The following is a 27880-nucleotide window of genomic DNA, read 5'->3' on the forward strand; positions in this document are numbered from 1 at the left end:
GCTCACACCCCTCCCGCCTCCCACCGCAGCCCCAAACCTCTACTGCTCAGCGTAGAGGGAGCCATCCCTGCACGGCCTCCCGCAGTCAGACCTGGGCCAGGACAAGGATGACAGCAACACCACATGACCCTGTGTCATCCCCTGTTGTGTGAGGCTGAGTATGTCACAGAGGCCATGCGGTCCCCAGCAAGAGGTGGGATCACATTTAATTTCACTGCCTCGGACTGAAAGGCAGGAACAGTGCCTCCCCGACCCCCCCCTCCCACCTCCTGTCCCCAACCAACAAACTGCCCGACTTCTGTCCTCCCTCCTCCTCTCCTTCCTTCCCTCTTTACTGGTCCTCCTTCCAGCTGACCCCTCACATTTGGGGGGCCTGGGAAAGAGTACAAACGGGGACCCACATATCACAGGCTGAAATACTTGAAATCCGTAAATCCAGCTGTACCCAGAGGCTGGCCGTGCACTCACCCAAAGCTCATGGCCTGTCCAGAAGACAGAGGCTCTGGGGACAGAGGGGAGACCCTGGGAGCCCAGGTGGGGGGAGGTGGGGGCGGCACGCAGGTGCTGGGCTGGCCCTGGCTGTCGCCTGAAGCTGGCTCCCCGCCTCTTGTCTGATTTAGGGTGTCCGGACCATTCCAAGCATCTGCTAAGATGCCATCACCAAGTGAAGGGAGCATTTGGGGATCGCAGTCTGCCTAGATACTCCCTGGGGGTGGGGTCTGGAGCCACCAGCTGTACATGGGAGCAGGGACCCTCTTTTAAAAATAATCCTTTTTAAAGAAGGTTCTGGGATCAATAAACCTGGATACACCGAGTTAAACTGCCTCCCGACCCCCGCCTCACCCCATTTAAACTGCAGGCCCTCTGAGAGCTTGGCATATTTTCAAAGAGGTAAGAGTACTTAGCATTGCCCAACCTTTTTTGCGTACAAAGCCCATGGTTTCCCAAATACCTATTATCATCTCATTACAAAATGGCTTTCTAGACCGTTGTCTTCTGGAACACGTAGGCCACGGTTAGGCCCATCAAGCCTTCTTGGTCTCATTTTCAGTGAGGATAGAAGGTGGTGGGGTTTTACGCTTCCTGGAAAAGTTGTGTGTGTGTGTGTGTGTGTGTGTGTGTGTCAGACCGAAGCTAGTAATTATTAATTTTTCTATCTAAGCTGTTGCTGTCTAACAGGCAGGGGGACCAGGAATGACTCTGGCGGCCGCCACAGGGACTGTGGTTAAGTACCCATTTAACTGGGGCATAGGTAGGTGTTGACAAGCACATTCGGAGACTGGACACAGATGGGGACACAGAACAGGTGCTCTGGGGATGAGCACACATCACAGGGAGGACGGAGGCAGCAGGAAGACGAGGAAGAGGAGGAGGAGGAGGAGGAGAGGGAGGAGGAGGAGGAGGAGGAGGAGGAGGAGGAGGAGGAGGAGATTAAGACTGGCCCAAGGCTGCTGACAGGCTCCACGCCTCTGATCCGAGACACCCCACCCAATCTGATGGCCGTCTGCTAGCGGTGACAGGCAGGAACTAGGTGCTACCTCACGGACAACTAGGGTCACAGGAGAAAGGCAGCAGCTAGGACTTGTAACGTCAGGGCCCCTTCCCCGTTGTCTCTGGGTCTCCGGGAGCTAAAGTCCACCCCACGCACATACCTGGTTCCCCCCTGCATTGTGGCACTCGTAAACTCCGACGACACCGTCAGCAAAATGTCCCAAAGTGTCCAGGCAGTTGGTTCCCTGCTGCAAGGCCCCAAAAGCTATATCCTGGTGGTCGGGAACCCTGGAAAGCAACGGGAGAATCGTCTGCTTAATTCCGCGGGAGCCCCCAGCTCCCGTCATACACTTCCTCGGCTTGGTGACTTTATCTCAGGCAGCAGGAACCACGAGAGGAAGGCCTCCACTAGGCCCCGTGCCCCTCCCCCACTGGCGGGCGGTCTCATCGAGGCAGCGTTTCGCCCACGTCCTGGATTTCTAAGCCCGACTGAAGATCACGTTGGAGGACGAGTCTTTGTATTCCATGTCAGGGAAACGTTTCTGGAAAGGAAAAGCTCCTGTATTCTTCGGTGTTGGTCCGTTGGAAGTTCTTTAGGAAAGCAATGAATGAGGGGCGCCTGGGTGGCTCTGTGGGTTGAGTGTCGGACTTCGGCTCAGCTGACGGTCTCGCAAGTTCGTGAGTTAGAGCCCCACCCTGGGCTCGTTGCTGTGGGCCCAGAGCCTGCTTCGGAGCCTCTGTCCCCCTCTCTCTGCCCCTCCCCCGCCTCGTGCTCTCAAAAACAAACATTAAAAAAAAATTAAAAAAAAAAAAAAGATACGTATTTAAAAAAAAAAAAAAACAGTAAAAGAAAAGCAGTGAGCGTGGTCATGTGCCGCTTGAACTTCCCAGAAAACTTAGGATCTGACCTTTGCCCGGAAGAGGGGAGAACCTGAGTGGCTTTGTCGGGCGGCGTTGCCACAAACAGACCCAGGGCATGGCAGGGGGGGGAGGAGGGGGATGACACGCCTTGGGATTCGACCCGCATCTGCACCCAGCCTGGGCCCTGCACCAGCTGCGTCGTCTCTCAGACCTCCCACTCTCTCCACACCTCACCCCCCTCTTCTGCACGGCACCCGAGGAACAGGCCAGCTGCAAGTTATCATGTAAAAATACTGCCTCGTAAGCCGGGCTCTTGGGAAGCACTCGGTAAGTGGCAGTGATTACCACGGCCACAAACACAAGTACGAAGTTGGTGTCTCCCTTGCCTGGTGCAGGGCGGGGTCGGGGGCAGCAGAGTCACCTGCCGGCACGGTGCACGATGCTTTGGACACGGTCCAGTGTCACCTCGGGGTGAAACATTTGATGTCGCTCTTGCCTGGCATCATTACCCACTAAGACCCAGGCCAGCAAATACGAGGTGGGCACCACTGGGGGCTACGATCTGCTGCTGGGAGGCCCCGCGTGAGCTGAGAGAGAGAGAGACGACGACCGGGGGGCTCCCGCTGGTGACCGACACCGTTCCCAATCCCCAGCGAAAGCCATCCTTCACAGAGGGGGCCGGAGGGAGGACACCGTCCCGCTGTGCCCGCTCTTCCAGCTGGGGGTGGGTGGAGGGAGGGGGGCAGGACGTCGTACGCTGCTTTAAAAGCCGAGGCAACGGTTCCAGGGGGGATGTGCGCGAGTAGCCGCGATGAGGCCCAGCCGCATCATCTAACCCTCCCACGCATCTCTGTGACGAGGGCTCTGGAGGAGCCGTTAGTGCAAAAGATCACGGTGGGGGCTGTCGCGTTCCCGGTCCCCGGGCTGGGAGACACGGGACTCGCGGTGAAACGCTCTGGGCATATTCAGAATAAGGGATGTGCCGCATTAAAGCCAAGAGCTGTCTGGCAACCCCTTTACGAAGATGAAGCGGAGATGGATCCCGAAGTCCGGAGGCCCGCGCGCCCGCCGATGAGGGTATCAGTGCTCCCTCGGGACGCGGGGCTCACATTAATTTATAAGGAGACGCCGGGTGTGGACAGAAGGCGCGGAAGAGTGCTTCTGATGAGCTCTCCTGGAGGGAAGCAGGGCGCCGGCGTCATGACTCCCATTTTACGTGGGGTAGAGACCAGCCTGGAGGAGGGAGGCGCCGTGGGCGGGGTCCCGGTCCCCGCGCCCCTGCTGGGTGCCACCATCGGCGGTTGCACAGGAGGGGGCGGTGGTGCCCGGGCAGCAGGGGCCAAATGGCAAGCAGCAGAGCGGAGGTATTCTTGGACCTGCGCCCGGGTCGGTGCTGGGTCTCAGCTCCCGACTCTCGCCAACTGGGGTGAGACACGCGAGGATGGGGAGGCCCGGGGCGCCAGAACCGGGAGGCCGGACGGAGGCAGCCGGGCAGGGTGGGCACAGCGCACACACCTGGGGGGGGGGGCGGGGGCCGGGCGCTGCTCCTCAGGGCGCTTACACGGCCGGTTAGAGCACAGTCCTCGGCCGCTTAGCCCCTGCCCCCCTTGCCAACGGGGAAGGAGTTAGATGAGGGGACACCTGGGACTGTCTCCACCTCTCCGGAGAAGGGCAAGGGAACGCGGCAGGAGGCCGCCATTCAGGGAGCACATTCTCAGGGCTGCTTGGCGACAGCTGGGGATGGGGGGAAGGACACACAGCTCTCACTGGGGGGGGGGGGGGGTGGGGGGGGGTCCAGCTCCTGGCCTCCTGTCCGAGGTGCAATCTTCACTTCCTCACCTTCCAAGGCCTCGCCGCCTCTCCGACACTTGTTGCTCCTAAGCCCCGGCGAAGTAAGACCCCCCCCCTTGCAGGTCCCCCCGGGGGGCTTACCTTAACTCTGGGTAGACGTTTTCGAGGTACCATTTGAAAGGCTTGCAGCTAAGCTTCTTCCTAAGCTCCAGTCGGCTCTGAATACTGGAGAAGAGGGAAACAAGATTCCTTTACCAATCTGAAGAACTGACCAGCTCCCTCCATCAAATCTGCTCCTGAGAACAGCCCTGAGGCGGCAGTGGACCTTGGACCCCGCACACTCCTGTCCCCATGACCCCGGGCACCTCCCGCACCCCGCCTGCCCGAGGCCCTCGCCCGGTCCCGAGCAGAGGCCCCTGCTTCGACCCCCGGGGCGCTTGTTCTCGACTCTGGAGGTGGTGTGGTTCTTGGGGTGCGGGCTGACCACAGGGCTCCCCCCACCCCCAAGGATCCCGAGCAAAGCAGCACGAGAGGGTGCAAGTTACACTTACTTTCCATAAGGGACATTTCTGGCAGAAGGCACTGCTGCGTAATAGAAGTTTTTGTATTCGTCCATCCAGACCTCTGCTGCCCGGCGGGTGTTACTAGAAACAAAACAAATCTCCTTGAGCTGTGATCTGCTTCCTTTCCATCAGCGTCACGCCGTGTGCACTCGTCCGCTCGGAGTGCCACTTAGGAAGGTCCTCCGACGCCGGCCGGCAGCTTGGGCAGCGGCGTAGAGAGCGGGCTGTCCCCGCTCAGCACCCAGGCCCGTGTCTGCGGGTAGCTGGCATTCAGCGGGTGCTTACTAAACAAACAGAGCTCGCTTTCTCGGGTTGCGCGAAAACGGATTGTCAAAGAGCAGAAGTCGGAGTCAGAAATGCAGCACAGGCAGGGACTGGGAAGAAGAGACTGGGGCTGTACCATCGGGAAGGACAAAGCGTCACGGCAACAACCCGTGCGAATGTGTGCGCAGAAGGAAGCACCAGGGAGGACAGCCGAGAACCCCTCGGCCTCCACGGCCCTTCTCATCACGGCTCTCACCCTACCAGATGGCCGTGGCCAAAAGTTAAAAATAGGTAAGAATTCCTATTAAAAAAGACTTTTTTTGCCTGCAGACCTGAGCTGACAGAGTGTCCTGTTTGGACAAGGAGTCGTCACGTGAAGGGGACAGCAGCTTTACACCCCACACGTGGGGCTCTAATTAGCTACCCCGTGCTTTTCTAGAAGGCAGGAAAACCACATGCTTCGGTCTCAAAACCATGATGCATGATCAATAAGGCCGCTGGAACAAGCTACTTTTGCACACATGGCCTGCGTTAAAGGATTCACGCGCACGGATGTCCACATCTGACCCTGTCGGCATTCTTTGCAAAGCATGTATAGAGCAGCATTCATACAGGGAGCCTCTCTGCTCCCAAGTCCTGGACTCCGTTCCAAAGTAGACTCACCCCTCCTTAAGAATCCGTACAGAACACACGACGTTCTTCCACAATAAATTATGAGGGAGGCAGCGTTCACCTTGGAAAGGATTTCCTTTTCTCTACCAAAAAGGTCTCTTTTTAAGTAGGGAGGCTTTCAAACGATGTGAGCTACAATTATGAAGATAATTTCTAGGCGGGGCATACATCTTTCACCTAAAGCGATGCAGAGCCCCTTTTTCTCTTCCCGAGATAGAAGATGAACTGTTCCAAATGCCATTTACTAGACAGACAAGACAATACGAAATAACATGGCTGTCCTCTGATCTGGCAAGTTCCCGCTTCAGAAGGGAGGGGGAGGGGAGGAGGCTGGAGAGATGGACCTACCACATTAGAAGACTACCATCTTTGTTAATGAAATTGGCGATATTGTTTATTTTCACTCTGTAAGAAAGATGTTCAACAACGGGCATTTAAAGATCCGAAGTGCCCGGGATGCTGGATCGTAAGTATTATTTCTCAGAAGAGCCATTAAATATTCTTACTGGGATTCGGAGTCTTACTAAGTGTCCCATGCCTCAACTTAACACCCAGTCAATCTCCAACAGGCTGTGTGACGTCAGTCCTCTGGGACCGGGATCGCTCATCAGTTGGATGAAACGGTCAGATTCAAGCATCTCCTAGGTCCCTTTCAGCCCCGAACGCTTCCAAGGTTTTCTGAATTCCAATCACACAGTGGTTTTGAATCACCTAAGTCATTAACCCATTTCACAATCCCTAAACGCAAAGCAACATCCTTCTGTCTGTTGAATCGAGAAAGATCCATAGGTAAGACTCAACCAATAAGCTTCACGTGCTTACTTCGCCCCAGTTTCCATTCATTCATTCAAATATTTATTCAGTACCTACTATACGCCAGTCTTCTTGGTGCTACGGATACAGCGGCACCCAGAAGGGTCCATTTTGATTTATCCAGGTTTTCCTTGCCTTTGCTTCCTCTCTGCCCACCCCTACGCTCAGCGCAGACAGGGTAGCTCTCTCAGAAAGCAGGCAGCAAAAGAAGGTGTGAGTCACACGGGCCAGTTCTACTGCACGGTGGGAATAACAGAAAACAGTCCGGTAAGAAAGTAAGTTTACACCGCTGGGTTTCAATCGCATTGGTGAAGTCTCGCCATTAACTCGAAACCTAAAACCCAATACCCCTCTCTAAGGGATGTGCCCCACCGCCAGGCTGCTCTTCTGACTGGGGCCATCTCTGGCCTCCGGGTAGATTCTAATTCACACATACACTCCAGCACACACACAACACCCTACAGTCTCTTGAGGGGCCTGTAGGAAGCAAACTGGACATGTCGTGACGTCACCCAACTGGCCCACTCTCAACTGGTCTTGAGGGATGTGGCTGCCACAACCAGAGACGCGAAGCAAGGATTTGCAGGTGGGTCAGAGCCTTACCCTTTCTAAAGTGCCAGTGCCCACATATGCACACGGGAGGGGCAAAACAAGGCAGGATCCCACTGGGGCTACTTGCTCCATTCATTAACTCATTCATTCATTCATTCATTCATTCCTCACTCACTCATTTGCTGACAAACTAACCTACATAGGGGCGCCTGGGTGGCGCAGTCGGTTGGGCGTCCGACTTCAGCCAGGTCACGATCTTGCGGTCCGTGAGTTCGAGCCCCACGTCGGGCTCTGGGCTGATGGCTCGGAGCCTGGAGCCTGTTTCCGATTCTGTGTCTCCCTCTCTCTCTGCCCCTCCCCCGTTCATGCTCTGTCTCTCTCTGTCCCAAAAATAAATTAAAAAAAAAAAAAAACAAAAAAAAAAAAAAAAAAAAAAACGTTAAAAAAAAAAAAAAACTAACCTACATAAATGAGATCGTCCTCTGCGTGTTGTTCTATCGCCTCTTTTAGCATCTAGATAAAAAGATCGGTATGTGGTAATGCCGTGGAGTCCGGAGCCCGGCTCCCCGAGTGGCAACCTGGCTCAAGTGCTTTCCGGTTGTGTGAACTTGGCCGGAGGGATGACGCTTTCGCCGCCTCAGCTTCCCTTATCCCTGAAGCGGGGACCAATCAGCGTACTTCGTTCATAAGGTTTTAGGAGAATGACGTAAGCTAATGTTGGCAAAGTACTGAGAAACAGCCCGACGCACACTAATCGCCACATACGTGTTAGCTCTCGTCGTGAAGTCCCAATTGTTAATGGTGAAATACTTACACACTTAATGCCGCATATCGGAGGAAACCAGAGAGAACGCGGAACTGGAAAGGGACCTCAGAAACCATCTAATTCGGCCCCCTTATCTTTTAGATGAGTCAGCCGAGGCAGAGGGCCGCGGAGATGCGCGGAAGGCCAGCAGATCTCTGGGGGCCTGGGTCAGTCTTTTGTCCGGGCCTCTGGTGCGCAGACTTCTCAGGGGCCATAAGTTACGGCGAAGAAGTTTCCCTTCTAAACGACTTAAAAACAACACTGCATAAAGCAATGTTCTGTGCATGTGTATGTTAACGGATACCTTGCGCTGGTAGCGACCAAGGGCTTTAATACGTCCACATGAGAGGCTTTTGGGAGGAATCTCATGTTGTCCCCGGGAAAGAACAAACCCCTCACTGTTTATTTTGTGGAGCTCGCTGTAGAAGAAATATTTCCGTTTCTAGTAAAGAGCAGAAATGACATCAGACGGCATTCGGGAAAGGACGTACTGTTGAAAGAGGGTAATTTGGCCGGAAGTTTTATTTGATACTTGGCCTCGCTGGAGGCTCCCAGAACTCAGACCCTCCGTGCTGACATTTTCACTTCTGCTGAAATAATTTTCACTTCTGGGTAAGAACAACGTGCGTGGTGTGCAACCTGCACTTGAAATCTAAGCTGTAAAACAGCGGACCAGAGAGAGGCTGTTTGTTCTCCCGGGCTCACTTCTGCTCTCTCTCCAGCTCTCCGGGTTCGGTGGGGGCACCGGGTTGGCAAAGCTGACCGCAGGCCATCCAAACATCATCCCGAGTTTCCCCCCACCTACAGGGTGCTTGGCTGGGGCCGGTCGAGCTCTCCCACCCTGTCTACTGTTCCCTTATTCCCTAGGCTCCGGGCCCACCTGGTGGCAGACGCCGATCTCAGCGCCGAGGACCTGCTCGTCCTGCAGGGAGCGCTGTCCCCCAGGAGCCCAAAGCCCCTCCCTCCCACCTCTGGGTCTGAAACGAGGGCGCAGAGGGTCCCTCCGTGTCCAGTCCGCTCCCGCTCAACCACGTGACCACCGGTGATCCTTCTCTGATCCTTCTCGCAGCATTTATCAGTGGCTGCAGTCTTACTTAGCTATTCAGATGTGGGGCTGACCGCTCCCGGCTCCCTGGGGCCAGGCTGGCCACGGGCCTGCGTGCCGTTTTATCTTTAGCATCTGGAAGAATTCCCCAGAAGACACCCGCAGGCCCACGATGGGTAACTGGCCTGTCTTCTTCAGAAAACTCTTGATTTGGTATCTTCACGTTTGCGAAGATATTTCTGTTATCTACCATAAATCATTTCCACACGCCGCGTCTTTTTGGCGTGAATTTAGTATGGCCTGACTTTCGCGTTGTTCACATACGGTGCCCTGAATGGTAATATATCAAGTTCCTCTTGTTCACAATAACGTTTTCTCACACATTCTGCCGGCGGGGGGGCGGGGGGGGGGGTGTCCAGTTGTCTGAGCTTTCACACGTGTACAGACTGGTGTCATTACTACCACATCAGGATGCAGGAAGGCACGGTCACCCCGGACACCCCTCAGGCTGCCCCCCTGTACTCACGCCTCCGCCCCACCCCTGTCTGCTCCCTGTCACCGTAGCTGTGTCCTTCTGACACCGTCCTAGAAACGGGATTAAACACCATGCAACTTGTCACTCAGCAGAGTGAGTGGCACCCGTGCTGCTGTGGGCACAGTCGGTCCCCGTCCTTGCTGAGTGGCACCCCAGGGAAGGACACCTGCTTCTATACAGCCCGAGGTTAAGTCCCGTCTGGGTGGTGGTGGCCACCGGTGTTCCTGTCCCCGCTCAGCCCCTCATAGCCACTCACCGGGCGAAGACGGTGCCGCTGCCACCCGGGAAGGTGTAGGGGTGCTGCTTCCGGAACACGTGTCCCACGCGGCTGCAGGGGACGATCTCCAGGCTGCCGCCGCACTGCCACACGCGGAACGAGATCTCTGAGGCGATGAATGAGACAGGGTGACTGACGGAGCCCTGGACTGTTCTGAGCAGCAGCCACCCCAGACAGGGTACAGACATCCACCTGCCAGTATCCCATCAAAGGGCTCTCGTGCCCTCGCCTCCTGAAGGAGATGTGAACAGGGAGCCTGCCTCCTTCCAGAACCTGGTCCTGAACATTCTACGGTGGGGACATTGGACACACCCAGTATCTCCTGGCTCCATAGCACAATCAAGAAAGTATGTGCAGGCAGATCAGCCTGACTGTAGCGAATATAAGTTGCGTGCCTTAAATATACACAACGTTAAATCGTCAACGGCACCTCAATAAAGTTGAAGAGAAAAAAAAAAGAGACGGAACGAAAGTTCATACTGCGGTTCACCAAGAGGGTGTCTCCACAGCAGTGTTTTTTTTACAGAAATGGGAAGTGGTGTAGACAAAAAGAAGAATGTCAAACAAACTCCCTACCCTGGGACACTTACTAGCTTAGATTTGAGCACAGATCCAAATTATGGAGTCAGCTAGATCTGTGTTACCAAATCCCATGTTTGCATTCAAGAATTCGGTTCCAAATTAAAACAAAACAAAACAAAACAAAAAAACAACAAAAGAGCATGCAGAAACGTTTTTCAGATTCAGACGAGACACCTGCAGACAAGTGCGATTCTCTGGTCTATTTTGAACATGGAGGGACTCCGGGCACAAGACCTCGCGTATCCGTGCGACATCACAGGTATTCACTGATGAAATGCTTGCCCTGAATTCTTCACCAGCGGGTTCGTGATCAGGGGCTATTACGTTCGCACTTGCTTTGTATCGACACCGTTAGAAAAGGCACCAGGAAGGGGTATAAACATCCATGAATTAAAAAGCATGAAATACCCACAATGGAGCTTCGATGTCAGATATAACCGGCCACCATATAAGCCAACTTCTTCTACAGCTTATTTTCAGGGCACTGACCACGAGTAAGCAGCTGGACTTTCTCTCTTCAGGAGAAAACGACCCTCCCCTTAAATTCCAAAATTTATGCTTATCCAGAACTGTGCATTATTAGCAGGCTGCAAGTCACCTGGAAAGTTCACAGGTGCCTTTGGACTGTGGTAATGACCAAAGACGCCCGAGTAACACAGAACCCTCAGAGCTGGCCATGGATTTCATTGGTCAGTAACCAACGGTTCACCTGCTTCGACACAGAATCTACCTGCAGGAGTAATGAGATGCTCAGGCCAACTTCAACACACACACTGCCCTGAGCGTCTGTACTGGGGAAGAGCTCGGCGCGTGGCTGGCTTCTGGAACAGCCTGGCACCCTCTGACCAGGCACCTGTCCTCCTCACCAACCATCTCAGTGACCGCAACAGTCTTCATGGTTCGTATAAAAGGGCACTTCCTCGACATCATTTCACACCCGTAAGAACACGGTGAGGAAGCAAGCTAGAATGCACAGAGTTAGCAGTCACTGCTGGAAGTATAAAAGGGTCAGAAATAAGGTGGGATTAGGGCACACCACAAGCGAGCTGCTGGATAAATCCTCCAGGCAGAGCCCTGTCTGTGGCAGCAGGTGCCCAGACCGCACCGCTGAAGGCACGTAACACCCCCTCGGGCACGACGGGAGTTCCCAGGACTGGATCTAGCAAACTCAAGTAGGAAACCCCTCGTTGGCTAGAGAGGAGCGATCCATGCAGCTGCCGTGGGCCTTTCATAACCAATTCCCTCGCAGCCTTGAAAAATGTAGGGTCATGACCAACCCAAGTCTCTGCTGTGACGGGTTTCTGACTTTCTCCGTGTCCAACAAAGCTTTGAATAAGAAGTTCTCTGCGTTTCAGGAGAATAAAAATTTAAATATACGCTTGCCTAACTGGAACATTCGATCTGGGGGCTAGGAAGGCCCCGAGGCTTCCGTGGAGGGCATGTGTTAAACCACGAAGGGACCCATTCAGAGACCTGGCGGGAGATTTGGAAGGCCACACAGAAGTACGACTACGTTCAACTCTGATCGCACTTGAACTTGGGGACGCTACAACTTGGGAACGATCACGCAGGATAACTTGGTGGCTTTTGGATCAGGCCACTTGTTTGCTTCTCGGCTCTGCTAACAACCGGCCGTGAGGTCTCGGGCAGGACCTCGGTCCTTCAAGAAAGCACGAAACGAGACGCACAGCGCTGGCGAAAATCTCTAGGTTGCGCACCCGCAACTAACGAAACCGTGGCGCCGTGCCTAACTACACCTCAACCGAAAAAAAAGAAAGCAAGCACAAAATGAGATGATGCACCGGAAGCAGTCAGCATCTGGCTAATGCTGTGGGGACACGGCACAGAGGACAAATCACGTGTCCAAGGAGCCTAACGCCTATGTCTCACAGGGGCCGGGGACCAGCTTCTCCGTCTTTCTTTTTCATTGCTTACGTTAGACTTACGTTGCCAGCTAGGAAAAGCAGAAGGTGCAGTGGTTTGGGGGGGGGGGTGCACCTCGAGGTGGGCTTGGGTATTACCCGGAGCACCCCACCTCTCCCGACACACGTCCACACCCACCGGTGTGCACCCACCCGGCGCTCAGAAAAGAAGTCAGAGAGGTGCCAAACGGACTCAGATTGGGGACTTCTCTTGCTGAAGCCCTACGCCTGTTCACCCTCCAGAGCCAGTGGGAGACTCCTCGAGAGCGGCTTTACGGAGCCAGGCAAGGGAAGGGACGATGCCAGACGGCACCCACGCAGGGACTGTTCCAGCCCCTTCCTCCCTGTCCGGCCCCACCCCCACCGAGGCCCCTCAAGCCCTTCCGCGGGACCTCACTCATGGCACAGCTACATAAATACAAAAACCAAACCAACAAAAACTCCAGGGCATTTAAGAAAACGGCCTCCCCTCCCTCAGGTCTCTGGTGAAATGTCCCCTTTGGTATTTATATCGACACTCTTCGGTGACACAAAGGCTGGCTGCCACATCATCGGCCTAATCCGTGCTTTCAGCTGACAGCACACCTTTTGAAAACCACGGTCACCTAAGTGAAGCCCTGTCCTGCTGGGTGGTCCCGGCCGGCGAGATTTGCACGAAGCCATCAGGAGATGCCTGGGGACCGAGGGTGACGCGGAAGTCTCTTCAGAAGGTTAATCATTCTTCTGAAGCCTTTCGTGCTCAAACGACTTTCACACAAGTCCTCCCTACCTGTCACCGTGTCATTAAAAAAACAACCAAAAGGAGTTTGACTCATGGTCCTTTGTCCCAGTGTTGTTACTGAGCCCAAAGAAGCTTTCAACATCAAACCGAGGCAGACAAATCTCCACAGAGGAGACGCCATCACTAACTTTAACATCATAAAGTCAGAGAAATAAAACAGGCGCGGCAAGCTTTTTTCTTCTAAACTAACAAAAAATGTCAAAGTTTCTGTTACGGGTAAAAACTCCTAAAACTGACGGTGACATCATTTGTCCTCTCCTTTGTCCCTGCCCTGCTTTCTCCCAGGGTTTGCCCACCCAAGGGCGGATGGTACCGAACAGCGTCAAGAGCTGAGGAGAATCAGTTCAGGACCGCCAGCAAAAAACGACGACGACAACGACAAAAAACAAAACCAACCAAGCAAAAATCAAACAAAACAAGAAATCTTTTCATCTCAATGCAGTAAGTATGGTGCAGGTACTAACCCAGACCAAAGTCTATAAAATTTCATTGTATAGAATTGGGCGCCTGGGTGGCTCAAGTCGGTTGGGCGTCCGACTTCGGCTCAGGTCATGATCTCGCGGTGTGTGAGTTCGAGCCCCGCGTCGGGCTCTGTGCTGACAGCTCGGAGCCTGGAGCCTGCCTCGGATTCTGTGTCTCCCTCTCTCTCTGCCCTTCCCCTGCTCAAACTCTGTCCTCTCTGTCTCTCCAAAATAAACGTTAAAAAATAAAATGAAATTTCACTGTCCCTAAACCTGAGGAAAAACGATTAGCATGGGTTAGTAAAAACAAACAAAAAAATCAAACTAAATGAGAACCGTTCACAAAGTAGTCAAGGAGGGATTAAATGCCAAGGCCTCTTCACGCCGTCTGATTTCCGGGACTGTGGTCAACCCCACGAGGCTGGCCCGGACTCACTTTCCACTCTACACGGCTGAAAGCAAATCCTACAGCCTGAAGCGCTTCCCCGCGTTTGTTAAGCTCGCTTTCCAAACCCTCGGGTCCACACGACTTTGAAAAGTTTGCATTTTCCTTCAAAGACAGTGTCTGTCCTCTAGCATCCCTCATTCTAACTTAGGGTGACAGATTTTAACGCCCAACCCAAAAGGGGCGCCTGGGTGGCTTGGTCGGTTAAGTGTCTGACTTCGGCCCAGGTCATGACCTCACAGTCCATGAGTTCAAGCCCCGCGTCGGGCTCTGTGCTGATAGCTCGGAGCCTGGAGCCTGTTTCAGATTCTGTGTCTCCCTCTCTCTCTGCCCCTCCCCTGTTCATGCTCTGTCTCTCTCTGTCTCAAAAATAAATAAACGTTAAAAAAAAAAACAATTAACGCCCAACCCAAGACACCCTGAAGAGAGAAAGGTATGTTATCGATACTTATTCGGGGACGGACGGGGTCTGATGAACGGTGACTAACGTCTTTATAGCTGGTTGCCAACTGGCCGCCTGTATACCACAAGCTCTTGCCTAACAGCCTCTTCCAAGCTTCCGCTTTTCAGTCGACGCCCTTGCTGGGCGGAAGGCCACGGCTTCACCAGGCTTGGAGAGCCAAGATGCAGGCTCACACGTACCCAGGTTCTCTCCTCCCCACACGTCCATCATCATGTCGTACTTCCCCAGTTCTTCAAAATAGAGCTTGTCCATCACGAACAGCCCTCCAGCAATCATAGGGGTTCTGAAAAGGCACAGAGGGTGGAAGGGAAGAGAGGGAGAGGTCAAAGGTCAAGGACAGCGCTCCTGCATTCTACTGCCAAGGTCAGGTCTATAAGGTGAGCTTAAAAACGAAGCCACAGCCACCGTTCCCCAGTCGGGGCTCAGGATGCTGTCACTGTTTTTCCGCTGCTGACTTCAAATGCTTCCCACCTGCCCTGCTCAGACGCTCCCACAGCGCAAGGGGCCGGACCCGGTCCCCTACAAGAGCGTGACCACTGAAGCCGGGGGCACTCACTGACAGGTGGCCTTTCCGTGCCTCCATTTCCTTAGAAGATTACAAAGAATTATACGTATAAGCTCTCAGGAGATTCTGCAAGCGACCCAATAATATCAGCTGCCCTTATCCTGGAGCTGGTTCCTCACGTTAGATGCGACCCATCACCTCTGTGTCTCCTGGTCAGCCTGAGAGGCAGTTAACTGAGCCCCTACTTCCTTCCCAGTAGATGTCCTGAGAACTCAATGTCAAGTGCCGGCAGGGAGAGGAAGAGCTTAACTAAGTCTCTAGAAAACACGGGGCCTGGGGTCTCACCTGTGAGGGCACCCCAAAGGATGCCCGGCACTTACTTTATGGGGGCGACCGGGTTCCCCTGGCGGGATCTTCTCTGCTCGGGCGTCATGTAATCCCATTTGAATACCAAGTTCCAGTCAAAACCTGCCGGCCACAGAGAAGACAGAAAACACAAGGCACCGATAAGTACGAACTGTGCTCCTGCACCTCCGTCCCTCACGGCTTAGACGTATTTGTATTTGATGTTTGGACTGGACTCACTGAAACCACACACAGCAAAAAAAAAAAAAAAAAACAAAAAAAAACAAGAAAAGAGCGTGACCACGAAAGTCGCAGCAGGAGGGAGAGGGCGCCCGGGGGACCTGGGCAAGAGACCGGCAGGGAAGGCGCATGCTGGAGAGGCTCCCTCTGAACAGAAAACGCGGGTCAGGCTTTCCTAGGATGAAAATGCCTGAGGGTAACGGACCCAGGGAGAGAAGGGGGGTCCGTGTGGAGACACCCTGCACACCTGAGGGCTGTAAGGAGGCGAGAGAAGAAAGAGGGACAAAGTCAAATCTGCCACCGGGCCTCCAACACTGTCCTGGGGCAAAAGAAGAACCCAGGGGAGGGGACAAGATGACAGGGTCCCTGGGCCTGCAACCTGGGATCCTCTCAGCGTCTCCTGGCTGCAACCAAACCATATTGGGGTGGGGGGGTGCAGAGGGACCACTTTTTGACGAAAATGAGCCAAATACTTCCTTTGGCTGCCAGCGCAGCAGGCAGCAAGCTGCAATTTCTGAGAAATACGGCTGCCGTCCCAAGTCACCTCTAGAAGCCACAGGCTGCTTGGGACAGCCGAGTGCAGGCCCGGTACCTGCCCGTGGTTTCTGATGTTTGTATTGCCGTGTCTCGCTCTTACTCAGAAGGCACCCCGCACCGAGCCGTGGGTGCCCACACACCCCACCCGCTGATGCTCCAGAGATGCACGAGGAGACCACTTCTTGGTGACAGGGGGCTCACGATACTGCGTTTCCAAGGGTCTGGCAGCTGAACCTAATTACTCCAGGGCCATCTGTCCTTCAGCTCTGTGCCATGGGGCCTGGGCCAGCGGGGACCGTGCAAGGCCTAGGTTCGGATCTCTCTTCGGGGTGCTCTGAGGTCAAGGTCTGGCTGTCCCGCCAGCCCCCACGTCTGTAGCCTGAACAGGGCAGGGTGGGAGTCGTGAGCCGGGGGTCTCCCGGGCCAGCACGGTACGCCAGATGGCCCCTCCAGAGGCATGGGACCACAAAGGCCCCCCCCGCTGGTACCGCCGAGTGCCACAGGCTAGCAAAGAAGAGGCGAGTGGCTGGGGGGGCCAGGCGGCAGAGACGGGAGCCCAGGGAGGAAACTGAGGCAGGCCCCACACTGGCTTTCCCGAAGAGCCCAGCTCTCCCCGAGGCCTGCCTCAACCAGGGAAACGACAAACGTCCTGCCTGTGTGATCAGCAGACAACGCAGAGACCCCAGCGGGCCAGGTGACGTTAACACCGCCCGCTGCTTGCGAATGTTCATTCTTATTTTATTAATTTGGTCCAAACAGACAAACTATGTTAGGTTTTGAGAACGTGCTAAAAGTGCCGTCCTTGATTTTTTTTCCCCCTAAAGGGATCTGACAAAATGCTTCTGGAGTAAACCTGGTGCCTCTTCTTCTTCCGACCCCGGCAGGAGGCCTGAGCCCCGCCCCGCAGAGCATCTGGGTCTCCCTGCACTGGCTCTCACACAGGAAGCTGCTCTGGGAGCAAGAGAGCCCATCAAATCTCCGCTCTTGCAAGTCCTTGGGGACGAAGACATTCTGAAGACCGACGCTTTCTTGATAACTAAGGATCTGTCCCCTTTAAAGCGGCCAAACCGCCTCACTGTTTGCCGAGAATCGTTTTTGAACTCCGTGTCTCCTGATGCGCGTAGAGCCCTCCCACGGCGACGGCCCCGCTGCCGATGGCTCGGGACGGGGGACCTGCCTGGCCACATCACGGACCTCGTGCCGGCGAGGCTCATCCCTTCGCTGCCCACGACACTAGCACCCCACTTCTCAGACGGGCACGCGGAGGAGCAGAGGTCAGCTGGCAGGTGGGGCCAAAAGCCGGAGTCGCCCGGACCGCCCCGGCATTCTGTTTCCTGAGGCTGCGCCCGGTTTGAGAGTTTCACGGTCTTCTTCTCTCCGTGCCAGGCCATCAGTGGCTCCTGTGTCTGTCCGCAACAGTCCGTCCTCCTGGCATCCACTCAAGGTGTTGGAAGACGGGCAAAGCGACCCCTAGGTTCACACAGAGCAACTGGGGTGCCGCTGGGCAGGTAGAAAAGACTTCGTGGACCGTAGGTGGGAAGGGTCGAGAGCGAAGACATTACACAGGCAGAAGGCACAGGCTCTGATGTCTCTTTCAGCTGCTTTGACCGGTTTCAGCTGACCTCCTGGCTCTCAGCCGGGCTCCGAGAGGCGTGACCGCCAACCGGCCGAGGTTCAGAGCACAGAGCGTTTATGACCGGGCGGTGGCAGAGCCCTGTGTCACCAGCCACCCCCTGCCCCACCCCCACCCCACAGTCCCAGGGACAGAAGGACACTAGTAAGAGCCGCGTGTCACATGACCAGTCCTTTCGAGGGGCCAGTGTGATCCCTACGCTGCCATCAGCACCATGGAGCCCTGCATGAGACCGGCGTGTCCCCAGGCAAGGTCCAGGAGCCCGCGGGGGTCCACAGACCCTTCTGGGGGTCTGCCACGTCAAAACCGCGTTTATATTTACACGAGACCTTATGTAAGTGCCTCTTTCAGGCTCACTCTTTCAAAAGCCCATGATGGAGCTTTCCAGAAGCTGTAGGACATATGAGATCAGCACTCTGATGGACAACTGGATGTATATTTGCATCGCCTCGTGTTTTAACAAGTTCTCGGCTTGAATTTCTAACCCAGCAAATGCCGATACATGCAGCCAGCACGGTATAGTCGAACAGGGGTTCTCTGGGGCCTGTGATAATTTCTGGGAACGTGAAGAGCACGAGAAAAGTCACCAACGGGGCCCCAAGGGGGCTGGGTGTGACAGAACACATCCGGAGGCTATGAGGATCAACAGGAAGCTGGTGTGGCCACTTACACTTGAGGTGACCCGAAAGTGAAGCAGGATGTGAATGGTCGGCGGGGGGGGGGGGGGGGGGGGGGGGGGGGGACCTGCAACCAAGCCACGCGAAGGGGTAAAATCGGCAGGACTTGGTGACGAGCGGGCTTGGGTGGTCAGCGGGAATTGGGGATGACCCGGGTGACCCGGGCGGCAGGGCAGGTGACCTAGATGGCTCTGCCACCAGGGAGAGGCAGGCTGTCGCTGTCAGAGGAGCTGGCGTCACAGGCAAGGCAAAGCCAGGCCCGATGCTGAGCTCTGATGCTCACCGCACACGGCCTGTCAGCTCTGGCGGATCCTCATCCCAGACTCCGACCTGGGAAGGCTTAATCTTCCGATTAAAAATGACACCAGTCGTGTGTACTGAGCCACACATGTCATAACAGCCACAGAAGGCCAACGAGATAAGAGAAGAACAGGAAACACAGGAAGTCCTCTAAGGGAAATAAGGCTATTTTTCGCTCTCTTTAGGAGATCCCACTTGTCGAGCACAGAGACACCCTTTGCTCGCGGCGCATGCACCGGCAGCGTGAAAGCTGCTGTCACTGTCACTCGAGATGCTGAGAAGGAGCAGCGATCAGACGCCACACAGACAGCAAGAGCGAGGCGGGGGGGGGGGGGGGGGACCAGGAGCCGTGCTTACCGCCTTTCAGGTCAGCGGATGCCCCCACGTACTGAAAGTTGTCCATATTGATGACGTCGATGATGGGGGACACGACCCGAGTCCTGTCCTGGAACACAAATGAACAAAAGACAGGAGTAGGTATCACAAACAAAACAAAGGATCCCACCCCACAAAAGGCAGGCATTCGTGGCAGGCAGTTTCAGTGAAACCCACCGCCTGCCATCGCTAACCACGCTGTGCTCCAGGGGACCTTGGGGCCCCCCGTCCAACGCGCGCGCCCTGCCCTCGGCCGTCCCGTGGACGGGCCCTATTCTGTGCCGAGCAAGGTCGAGGGTGAGCGGGCAGAGAGAATCACTCCCTGAGAGGAGGCAGCCGTGGGCACGGGGTGCCTCAGGCGTTTGCTGCCCCGGCTGGAGGCAGGGACCGCGCCAGGGTCCCCAGCGCGCTCTTCCGTTTTCCCAGATGTCAAAACGCCGACCACGGGGCTGCTTTCATCCTGACAGAATCTAAGCTCAGCTGCACTGAAACATGAGAACTGTGAGCCGCGGCCTTGGGAGTGGACTCCTGGCCGAGACACCCACACGGCAACGCTAGGGCATGAGCAGAGTTACCGAGTATTATTCCGGCAGAACGGAAGCCAAGTCGGCTAGAGAATTCCAGACTCTACGCAGGTCTTACCTGTGATTTCTATCAAACAAGAACATTTTTTCCCTCAGATGGAGGCATTTCTTTATGCCGCGGTTATTATTCTGGTAAGAGTTTGTGAACATAAGGCCTTCTAACCTTCCTGCCCTCTTTCAAACGAGATGCTTGATGCTGGGGACAGGCGCTGCCCCACGCGGCTAGTTAACGGAAGAGGAAGTGCTGTCCTCCAGCCATTTACAGAGCTCGTGTTAACTAGGGGAAAGACTTCAAAAAACAAATTGGTAACAGAATCAGCAGAGCTAAGAGCCTAATACATCACAGGAACACGTAAAAGAACAGTATAAAGTTCTGACATCACCCAGGAGCGAGTTTACGGGACACAAGACCCCGTGCGCCGAGAAGGGAGAATCAAGTCTTCCCTTGCCTGGCTCGGTCCGGACCTGGGGATGGGCACCAAATAGCATAATTTGCTCTCCTTCTCAGTCCACTTCTTTTGTTTTGACTTCTTTTTTTTTTTTTTAAGTTTATTTTGAGAGAGAGAGAGAGAGAGAGAGAGAGCGTGAGCAAGAGAGGGGCAGAGCGAGAAGGAGAGAGAGAGAATCCCAAGCAGGCTCCGAACTGTCAGTGCAGAGCTCAACACGGGGCTCGAACCCACAAACCGTGAGATCGCGACCGGAGCCGAAATCCAGAGTCAAACGCTCAACTGGTTGAGCCCCCCAGGCGCCCCTTGGCCTCTTCTGATAGGACTGGAATTGGTGAGAGTTGCAATTTTCCACTCCTTCTGTCCTTACTTGAGGAGAGAGTATTTGAAAGAATTCTGTTTGATGGCAGAAGCCTGCGGTCTCCACACACACTAATATCTTGGCTGTGGCCGTGTCCTCTGCGACCAGGGAGGAGTCTGGTTGTGTGAGAACGGGCCTGGAGAGGACGGGATTCCAGAGGGTTCTTCTCTCGGCTAGGTGAGTGTATAGGTATAAGAGGGCTCAGTGAGAGGGGATGCAGCAGAAACTGTTTTGCACCCCTGGCTGCATGAATTTTGGATGTGTTATTAAACACGTTAACCCCCAGGTTCCTCGTGGGGCAAATGGGGTCAATACGTAATTTATCTAACACATAGTTAGCGCTCGGTGAACAGTCCCGAATATCGTGGCATCACTGATAACTGGGACACGGAGTCAAGATCATCAATACCGTCATAGCATCATCATCGCTGGTAGCTTGTGATTATTGAGTATTTCATAGTTTAGTGCCCCTCAGCTACCCGTGTCACGCGTGACTCGTAAAAGGCCTCACTTGTTCGTTTCCGATTTCTCCAGTACTTTCGTTAGGTTCGCTTTATCACCCCAAAGAAACCCTTTCTCAGTACGGAGAAAAGAAAAGTCAGGAAAGCAAGCAAAAGGCAAGCGAAATGACAAAAGGCCGAAGGTAATACCAGTGATGACGTGTCTGGAGACAGAGGTGCACAAAATTGCGCCCCGGGGCACCCTGACAGCCTCTAACGGTCAACTGTGCGCTCACGGGCACCCCGTTCCGCCACGAGCCGGCAGGCTGGGCTCGTCGGCGAGCAGCATGGCTGGAGGTGGCCAGCCTGCCCTCCCGGCCCTCTGGAGGCAGCGATGGCATCAGCCACTCCGAGCGCACTGGCTGGACGCCGGGCGCTGTCCTCAGCGCTCGGCCCCTCCTGAGCTCAGAGAGAAGGCAGACCCTCCTAAGAGGAAAGGGACCGTGGGAAACTGATCAGGCTCTCGCCAGCCTCCGCTGCTCCTCGCCTCCGACTCATCAAAGTGATTTTCTCTCCAGTGATAAGATTCCTACAGTGAATGGAATACTCTTGGAGCGGTTGTGCCAGAGGCACGCTTCTCCCCCCCCCCCCCCCGCCCCGCCTTTCCAGCACTCGGGAGGAGCCCAGCACGAGCCCTGGGCCTCACCTCAGCCACCCTCTCCAGGAGGGGCTCCAGCCAGTGCTCGTTGCACTCACAGTGGCTGTCCAGGAACGTCAGGACCTTGGCCTGGGCCGCATCGGCCCCCCGGACCCGTGAGCGCATCAGGCCTGCGGAAGTGATTTCAAAAGCGCATCAGAGTATCTGAGAAGAAGGCAACAAGACAGCACATACAGCATTGACATCCCCTCGCCGCCCCCCACGGCTCTGTGGCCCCCTTGCCGGGCACAGTCTAGTACAGAGTTGGGGGGCAGGATCAATCCTGCCCCGTGGTTACCAAGACAGGCTGCTGTCAGGATCTCCGTTCCTGAGTTCCTTGGAGGACGAGGAAGGCAACTTTCTTAGAACGACTGCCCTCTGAGTCAGGCCCTTAAGAACCTGAAGTCTCCTTTATCAAGCAACTGAACCGTGGAACTTTTCCGACTACCTTCTTCTGACGCAGCAACGGTTTTCTCCTTAACTGGGGCAAGGGAGGTGTTACCCAGACACCTTCAGGCGCTGGTGGTACCGATTTCAATGGCGATGACGTAACGCTCAGGGCGCTGCAAATAGCTCTGCCTGTCCAAGACCTACCACAGCCAAAGAACATCGGTGGCAAATCCCGGCTGACCGGGTTTTACAGAAAATTCGTTCCACGACAGGTCAAATTTCCAGAGTTTACGTACTGTGGTCTGTTAATAATATAGATTTTTTACTATCACACCGAGTCTTATCACAAGTCGTATCTCTGTCACTGGATGACGCGGCCATAAGTAGCTTTTGCTGCGTATGCCGGGCCTTCCGCAGTGTCCCCTGTCATGATCACCTGGGGTTGTGCATTTCACAATTTCAGGTACCTGTGACCAACGGAGGTCTGGAAGCCAGGGGATCCTCCTTCTGACATATCATCAGAAGGTCAGCAGTAGCCTAACGTTAGGTCACAAGTCTGTGTCATCCCCCTCCCTTCATCTTATCACGGGGGCATTTTATCACCTCACATCATCACAAGAAGGGTGAGGACGGAACAATAAGATATTTTGAGAGAGAGAGACCACATTCGTGTAACTTTTAAACAGTATCGTTATAAATGTTCCATTTTATTATTAGTTATTATGGTTTATCTCTTACTCTGCCTAATTTATAACTTACACCTTGCTGGAGATACGCATGTATAGGGAAAAAGTTTATTCAGGGTCCCTTACTATCCGTGGTTTTAGGCGTCCACTGGGGGGTCTTAGAACGTATTCCTGTGGATAAGGGGGCACAACTGTATATGAAGATGATGTGACTATTCACGACCCGTGAGGACAGTGTTTTCAAGTTCCTTTATACAGAGTAGTCAAAATGGGTTTTCAATGATTCTTCTAGATCTGCATGCTATGGGAGGGGGAAAAAAGATAAAGGCTTCTAGTTCTGGTAATTGCAAAGTCAAGAGTCTTAGCTTGTATTAGACAAACTCTTGCTCAGAGAAGAGTTATAAACTCTGACCAAAAGAGAAAAAGCAAGAATCAGAAAGGGCCAGACAGCAGTGAGAAGCAGGCAGCAACTGGAGGGGATTCAGTCCCTGAAAGGAGAAAATCACAGGGAGTGAAGCCCAGGGGTGTGTGGTGTTTCTCCCGAGGTTACGCTACGACCCGCTGCGACACAGCCTTTTTGGCTGGAGGTGTCAGAGGACAGAGTTCAGGGTTTCGAGAGGGGCTAGAAACTGAAAGGAGGAGATCCTGGAAAGGAGGTTCGTTCGTCCCAAATCTGGAGATAACCTCCTCAAAAATCCTCGGCTGACTCCTGAACTTCAGGCACAAGGGAGACCCCGTGAAGTCCGTGAAAAGAAACAATCAGAAGGCAGAGAGAACTGAGATTTCAGCCGGTAACCACCACGGGGACTCACAGTTTGGCACAGGGCTCCCACCAAGTTAGAAGGGCTGGGTCATCTTTGAGGCTTCCCAGCCGATTCTAATAAGCAGCCAGATGAAGTCACTGGCACATTAAAACCCCCACTAAACAAACCGAAGGCCGTTCCTTCGCTGCCATAATATTCACGCAACTGATTTTGTCTGACATCTAGTAGCATTACGAAGCACATGTATAGATGTTCAAGTACATGGGAGACATACATGCACACACGGACACCCAAGCACACACATACATTCCCGTGTGTGCTTTTTCTCACTCAGTACCACCCGCTTCGTTTGCTTACAGGTGTCCTTCCCACACTCTGTCTTCCCACAGCGGCCCCTCCCCCTCCCTTTCCAGAACAAAGCATCAACTCACGTTCTTACCCAAGTGAACATCCTAACTTAAAGCACTCAGAGGCACTGATGTCTAAGGTTAAACTCTGACAAGGCCAGCAAGTGATCTGTCAGTTATAAAATGCCACCACGAAAAATAATTTCTTTCTTTTCCTCTTCTTCTTCTTTTTTCTTTCTTTCTTTTTTTTTTTTTCTCCTTGTGCTAGCAGGCACTTTGGGTTTCAATTCAAAAAGTTATCATGCAGTTTGTTTGGGGGCCCATGTAATGCAAGATTTCGGTTTGACCTCAAGGTTTTGGCTTATTCTAAGCTTGGGAGATAGACGCGAGTCCAGCAAATAGAGCTTCCCAAGGGCAGGGCTGATGCCACTGTTTGTGTATCTTGAACCTGAGGAACGAGGATCTTGGTTGGTTAAAACATGGTGCTGATCGCACTGTCCTAACAGGCTCAATCACTTTATCGCTGATGAAATGCCTGCTAAGAAAAGCTGCACGGATTGGCTCTGACCGGGCTGCACGGGAACCAGAAGAAAGAGTATATACGCTGATCAGAGAATACAATCGCCACTCCAGGATCAGCGGAGTCATCCTCAAATAACTAAGATAGCATGTTTTAAAGCTGTGCCGTCCTCCTACACTGAAGGAGTTCTCTGGACCATGGAGGAGCCTAGAATCCAGCCACCAAGCCCTTCAGGCAGCATCGATACACTGAATGTTAATTGCATTGTGGTTTTAGCTTCCTTTCCGGACACTTCAAAGTAATACCCCCCCCCCCCCCCCCGCCCACCTTTGGAGTCTGTCTCCTAACTGCCAATAAAGAGGACTCGATAAGCCCAGCTCCGGCAGACAAGACTGACCGCAGGTTTTGCGGCTGGCCTTTGCAAAATCCAATAAGCATGTAATTGCAGCAACATCTCCCTTTTTGGGATGGTTCACCTTCAGCAGGCTGTCAAACTCGAATCCGTTATTTTATCAGATGCCGGGAGCCTGGCGTCACCAAACTTCTCATTGCTAAATCTTTGTTTTCCTTCTAAACTCTGGTACTCCAGGGACTGATAAGACTTCCTGGGTTGTAAAAGGAAGAGAGACGCCAATTTTCTAAATACATAAATAAAAATGTAATTTGAACTCTTGCCCTAGTATACAAACAATTTCAATTAAGCTTTGAATGTCCTCCCTCGGCTTTGCTGGGAGAGGCTCCCAAGAGGCTCCCGTAGAGAGAGAGACACACACACATACACACACACACACACACACACACGAAGACTAGAAAGTTAATTGTTCGTTTAGCTGAAACATTTCGGGCTCAGGAAAAGTCAGCATTCAACTGTCTTGGTAACTGAATTAAGAAAAAGAGTTAAAAAAAAAAAAAAAAGAAAAAGAAGAAGAGTCTTACCTTCTCGCCGATCATTTCTGAGAACCCGCACCTTCTCAATTTTCCCCAAGAGAGCCCCGTCCTCAGCTAGGGAAAGAGAGAAGCAGAGAATTTGGAACCTCGTTTGCAAGGGCTCTGTATTCAAGTATTGTGATTCCTAGTCATCTGTGGGCGGATCTCCTGGGGCATCAAAGAGGCACCTCTTCTTTACACGGCCCAGATTTCTGACCTTTTCGGGCACTAAGGAAGGCCGGCGCCCAGGAGAAGGGCCAGGCAAGGGGCAGGAATCCGTCTTGGTACTTACGGTCATTGCTGTAGTCATCCACCAAGATGATCTCTTTTATGAGGTGGGGCGGGCTTTTCTTAAGCACGCTGAGGAAACAGAAAGATAAAGGTTGGGGCGCCTGGGTGGCTCGGTCGGTGAAGCATCTGACGTCGGCTCAGGTCATGATCTCACGGTTCGTGAGTTCGAGCCCCGTGTCGGGCTCCGTGCTGGGAGCTCAGAGCCCGGTGCCTGCCTCGGGTTCTGTGTCTCCCTCTCTCTCTGCTCTTCCCCTGCTTGTGCTCTCTCTCTCTCTCAAAAATAAATAAACGTTAAAAAAATAAAATAAAATAAAATTTGGAGGCCTTGTAGGGGTATCACTTGGGGTGGGGGATTCTCATGCGACGGTCCCAATCCTTGGCTGGAGAAGCCATCAATCAGCCACTCCTTGTGCTGCGGTCAGGTGACCCGTCTGAACCCCCAGCAGACAGCTCTGGCCTGGCACGCCGGGGATGTCCAGCAGCCCTGCCGGGGACCACCGCCCGTATGGTGCAGCAGGTGGGCACTGGGTGGCCTCTCCTGCCCTTACCTGACCACTGTCCTCAGCAAGGCCGACCTGGCTTCGTTGTGGAACGTGATCACCACGCTGGTGGCTGGCAGGTCCACCCGCCACTGCTTCCGCTGACACCTGAGGGAAGAGAGACATCGTCCTCTGAACGCACCCGGACCAGCCTCGGAGAGGCCCTGGAGGGCACGAGCCCGAAGACCCGCCGGGATGGACGTTCTCGGGTGCGCCTGCTGTCTGCAGGAGGGACTGGCCTATTCTGAGAGAAAGTGACAACAGGATCCTCATAAGGAAGCAGAGAAACACAACCGGAGTTACACGTTAAGAGAGGATTTCGGCGAAAAGTAACATATTGAGAACATCTTTCTAACGCTGAGAGAGAAGAAAAAAAAAAAAAGCGTGTTTTAAAACAGGGAAGTCCCATTTCTTCCCACATGCAGATACACCTCTAGAGATGTGCTTTTCACAATTCACAGTGGTTATTTCCGAGGGGTGGAACCGACTGCGAGTCGATGTTCTTTTCTCATCTCTCCGGCAAGCACGTGGGGCCTCTTGTGGTTCTCGGCAAAGCTGTATCTGGAGCCCGGCTCTGTCCCCCTGACTGCTCGGCCGCCCCCCCAACCCCCCCCCCCCCCCCCCCCCCCCGCCAAGGGCAGCAGGGACACACGCCTGTCACCCTGCCAGCCTGTGTCCCAACAAGGTAGGCGGGAGTGGTGCAGGCTGGGGCGGGGTGAGGGGCGGGCCCGTGGGAACTTGAGCCCGGCCGCTCTCACGGGCGATGTGAAGCATCCTGAGAGAATCCAGGGACCACGGAGAAGCTCCGGGCAGATCGAAACGAGTCACGTCTCGGGTCTGGCCTCCACAGACAGACACAAGACCGCAAGGACACAGGATGGCTGTGTTAAAAAACGGGACCCCGGCAGCTCTAGGTCGAAGATGCTAGAGACAGAAACGACCCATCAAGGTAGAGCCGGCTCAGCAGAAGCCGTCTTCAGGGACCCTTCAGGGCAGGCTCCACGGACTTGGAGAGCACAGAACACGCCAGCATAAAGGTGACGGTTCCAGAGAGAGAGCAATACATCTGGGGTGGGCTCACAGCCTGTCAGGACCGCCGGCAACATTCGGGCAGTTACCAAAATGATGGGACCACTGATAACCCGCTTGGAAAAAAAAGGCTGGGAAGACAGGAAAGCACCTTTGCCCTGAGGGAAACGGACACAGTTCTCAACATCTTTTTTGTGTGTGGAAGCGTGCAAGTGGGGGAGGCGCAGACGGGGGGGGGGGGGCAGAGGATCGGAAGCGGGCTCCGTGCTGACAGGTTGACGGCAGTCAACCCGATGTGGGGCTCGAACGCACGAACTGCAAGATCACGACCTGAGCTGCCGTCGGACGCTCAACCGACTGAGCCACCCAGGTGCTCTTTGACCAGCCGTGTTAACACCCCAGGCCCGAAGGGTGAAACGGTTGTGCCGTGAGCCTGCAGGAGGGTAGGAACCTGTCAGGTGGCCCCCAACGCGGTCCCTCCACCCCGGACTCTGCGATAGCTGCACAACCTTCCGTGAGGCCAGTGCATTTGACAAACCCTGTTTTTCCCTGTTAGCTCTTCACGTAGGCTACCACAGCTGTTGAGCGATGGGCTTCCAGAATTAAAGGGGTCTATCTTAAATGGCCAATCAGTGGGAAAGGGAGTCGGGTTAGAAACAAACAAACAAAATCTCTGGCGCCCAGCCACGGCTGAAAGCGTGTAAGCAGTGAAGGACCGAAGCGTTCACACCGAATTTCCACGACTGGGAAAGACGACCTCAGAGAAGCAAATTTGGCAAAGGAGCAGAAAAGCGGTGCAATTAAAAAGCAATGAGGTCCAGAATCGCAAAATGGGCTTCCTTTGTTTATTTTGGTTTATCTGGAGAGCCTGATTTTAATTACTCACGAGGACGCCGCATAATATACCGGTCATGTGTTTGGGGG

General features: G+C 54.1%; 1 protein-coding gene across 5 annotated transcripts in view; it reads right to left on the bottom strand.

The window, feature by feature from the left end:
* The window catches only part of GALNT2 (polypeptide N-acetylgalactosaminyltransferase 2), a 191172-nt gene that overhangs the window by 10568 nt on the left and 152724 nt on the right, over nucleotides 1-27880 (bottom strand). For all 5 annotated transcript variants that reach the window (XM_049645047.1, XM_049645049.1, XM_049645050.1 and 2 more), the window contains 11 exons: nucleotides 25937-26035; nucleotides 25390-25457; nucleotides 25107-25172; nucleotides 21473-21594; nucleotides 18918-19005; nucleotides 15209-15296; nucleotides 14503-14606; nucleotides 9649-9775; nucleotides 4695-4787; nucleotides 4285-4368; nucleotides 1653-1779 (listed from right to left, as the gene is read on the bottom strand). In XM_049645047.1, the coding sequence (XP_049501004.1) occupies nucleotides 1653-1779; nucleotides 4285-4368; nucleotides 4695-4787; nucleotides 9649-9775; nucleotides 14503-14606; nucleotides 15209-15296; nucleotides 18918-19005; nucleotides 21473-21594; nucleotides 25107-25172; nucleotides 25390-25457; nucleotides 25937-26035 (1066 nt within the window). The remainder of the gene's footprint in view (nucleotides 1-1652; nucleotides 1780-4284; nucleotides 4369-4694; nucleotides 4788-9648; nucleotides 9776-14502; nucleotides 14607-15208; nucleotides 15297-18917; nucleotides 19006-21472; nucleotides 21595-25106; nucleotides 25173-25389; nucleotides 25458-25936; nucleotides 26036-27880) is intronic.

This window comes from Panthera uncia, chromosome D2, assembly GCF_023721935.1.
Source record: "Panthera uncia isolate 11264 chromosome D2, Puncia_PCG_1.0, whole genome shotgun sequence".
NCBI lineage: Eukaryota > Metazoa > Chordata > Mammalia > Carnivora > Felidae > Panthera > Panthera uncia.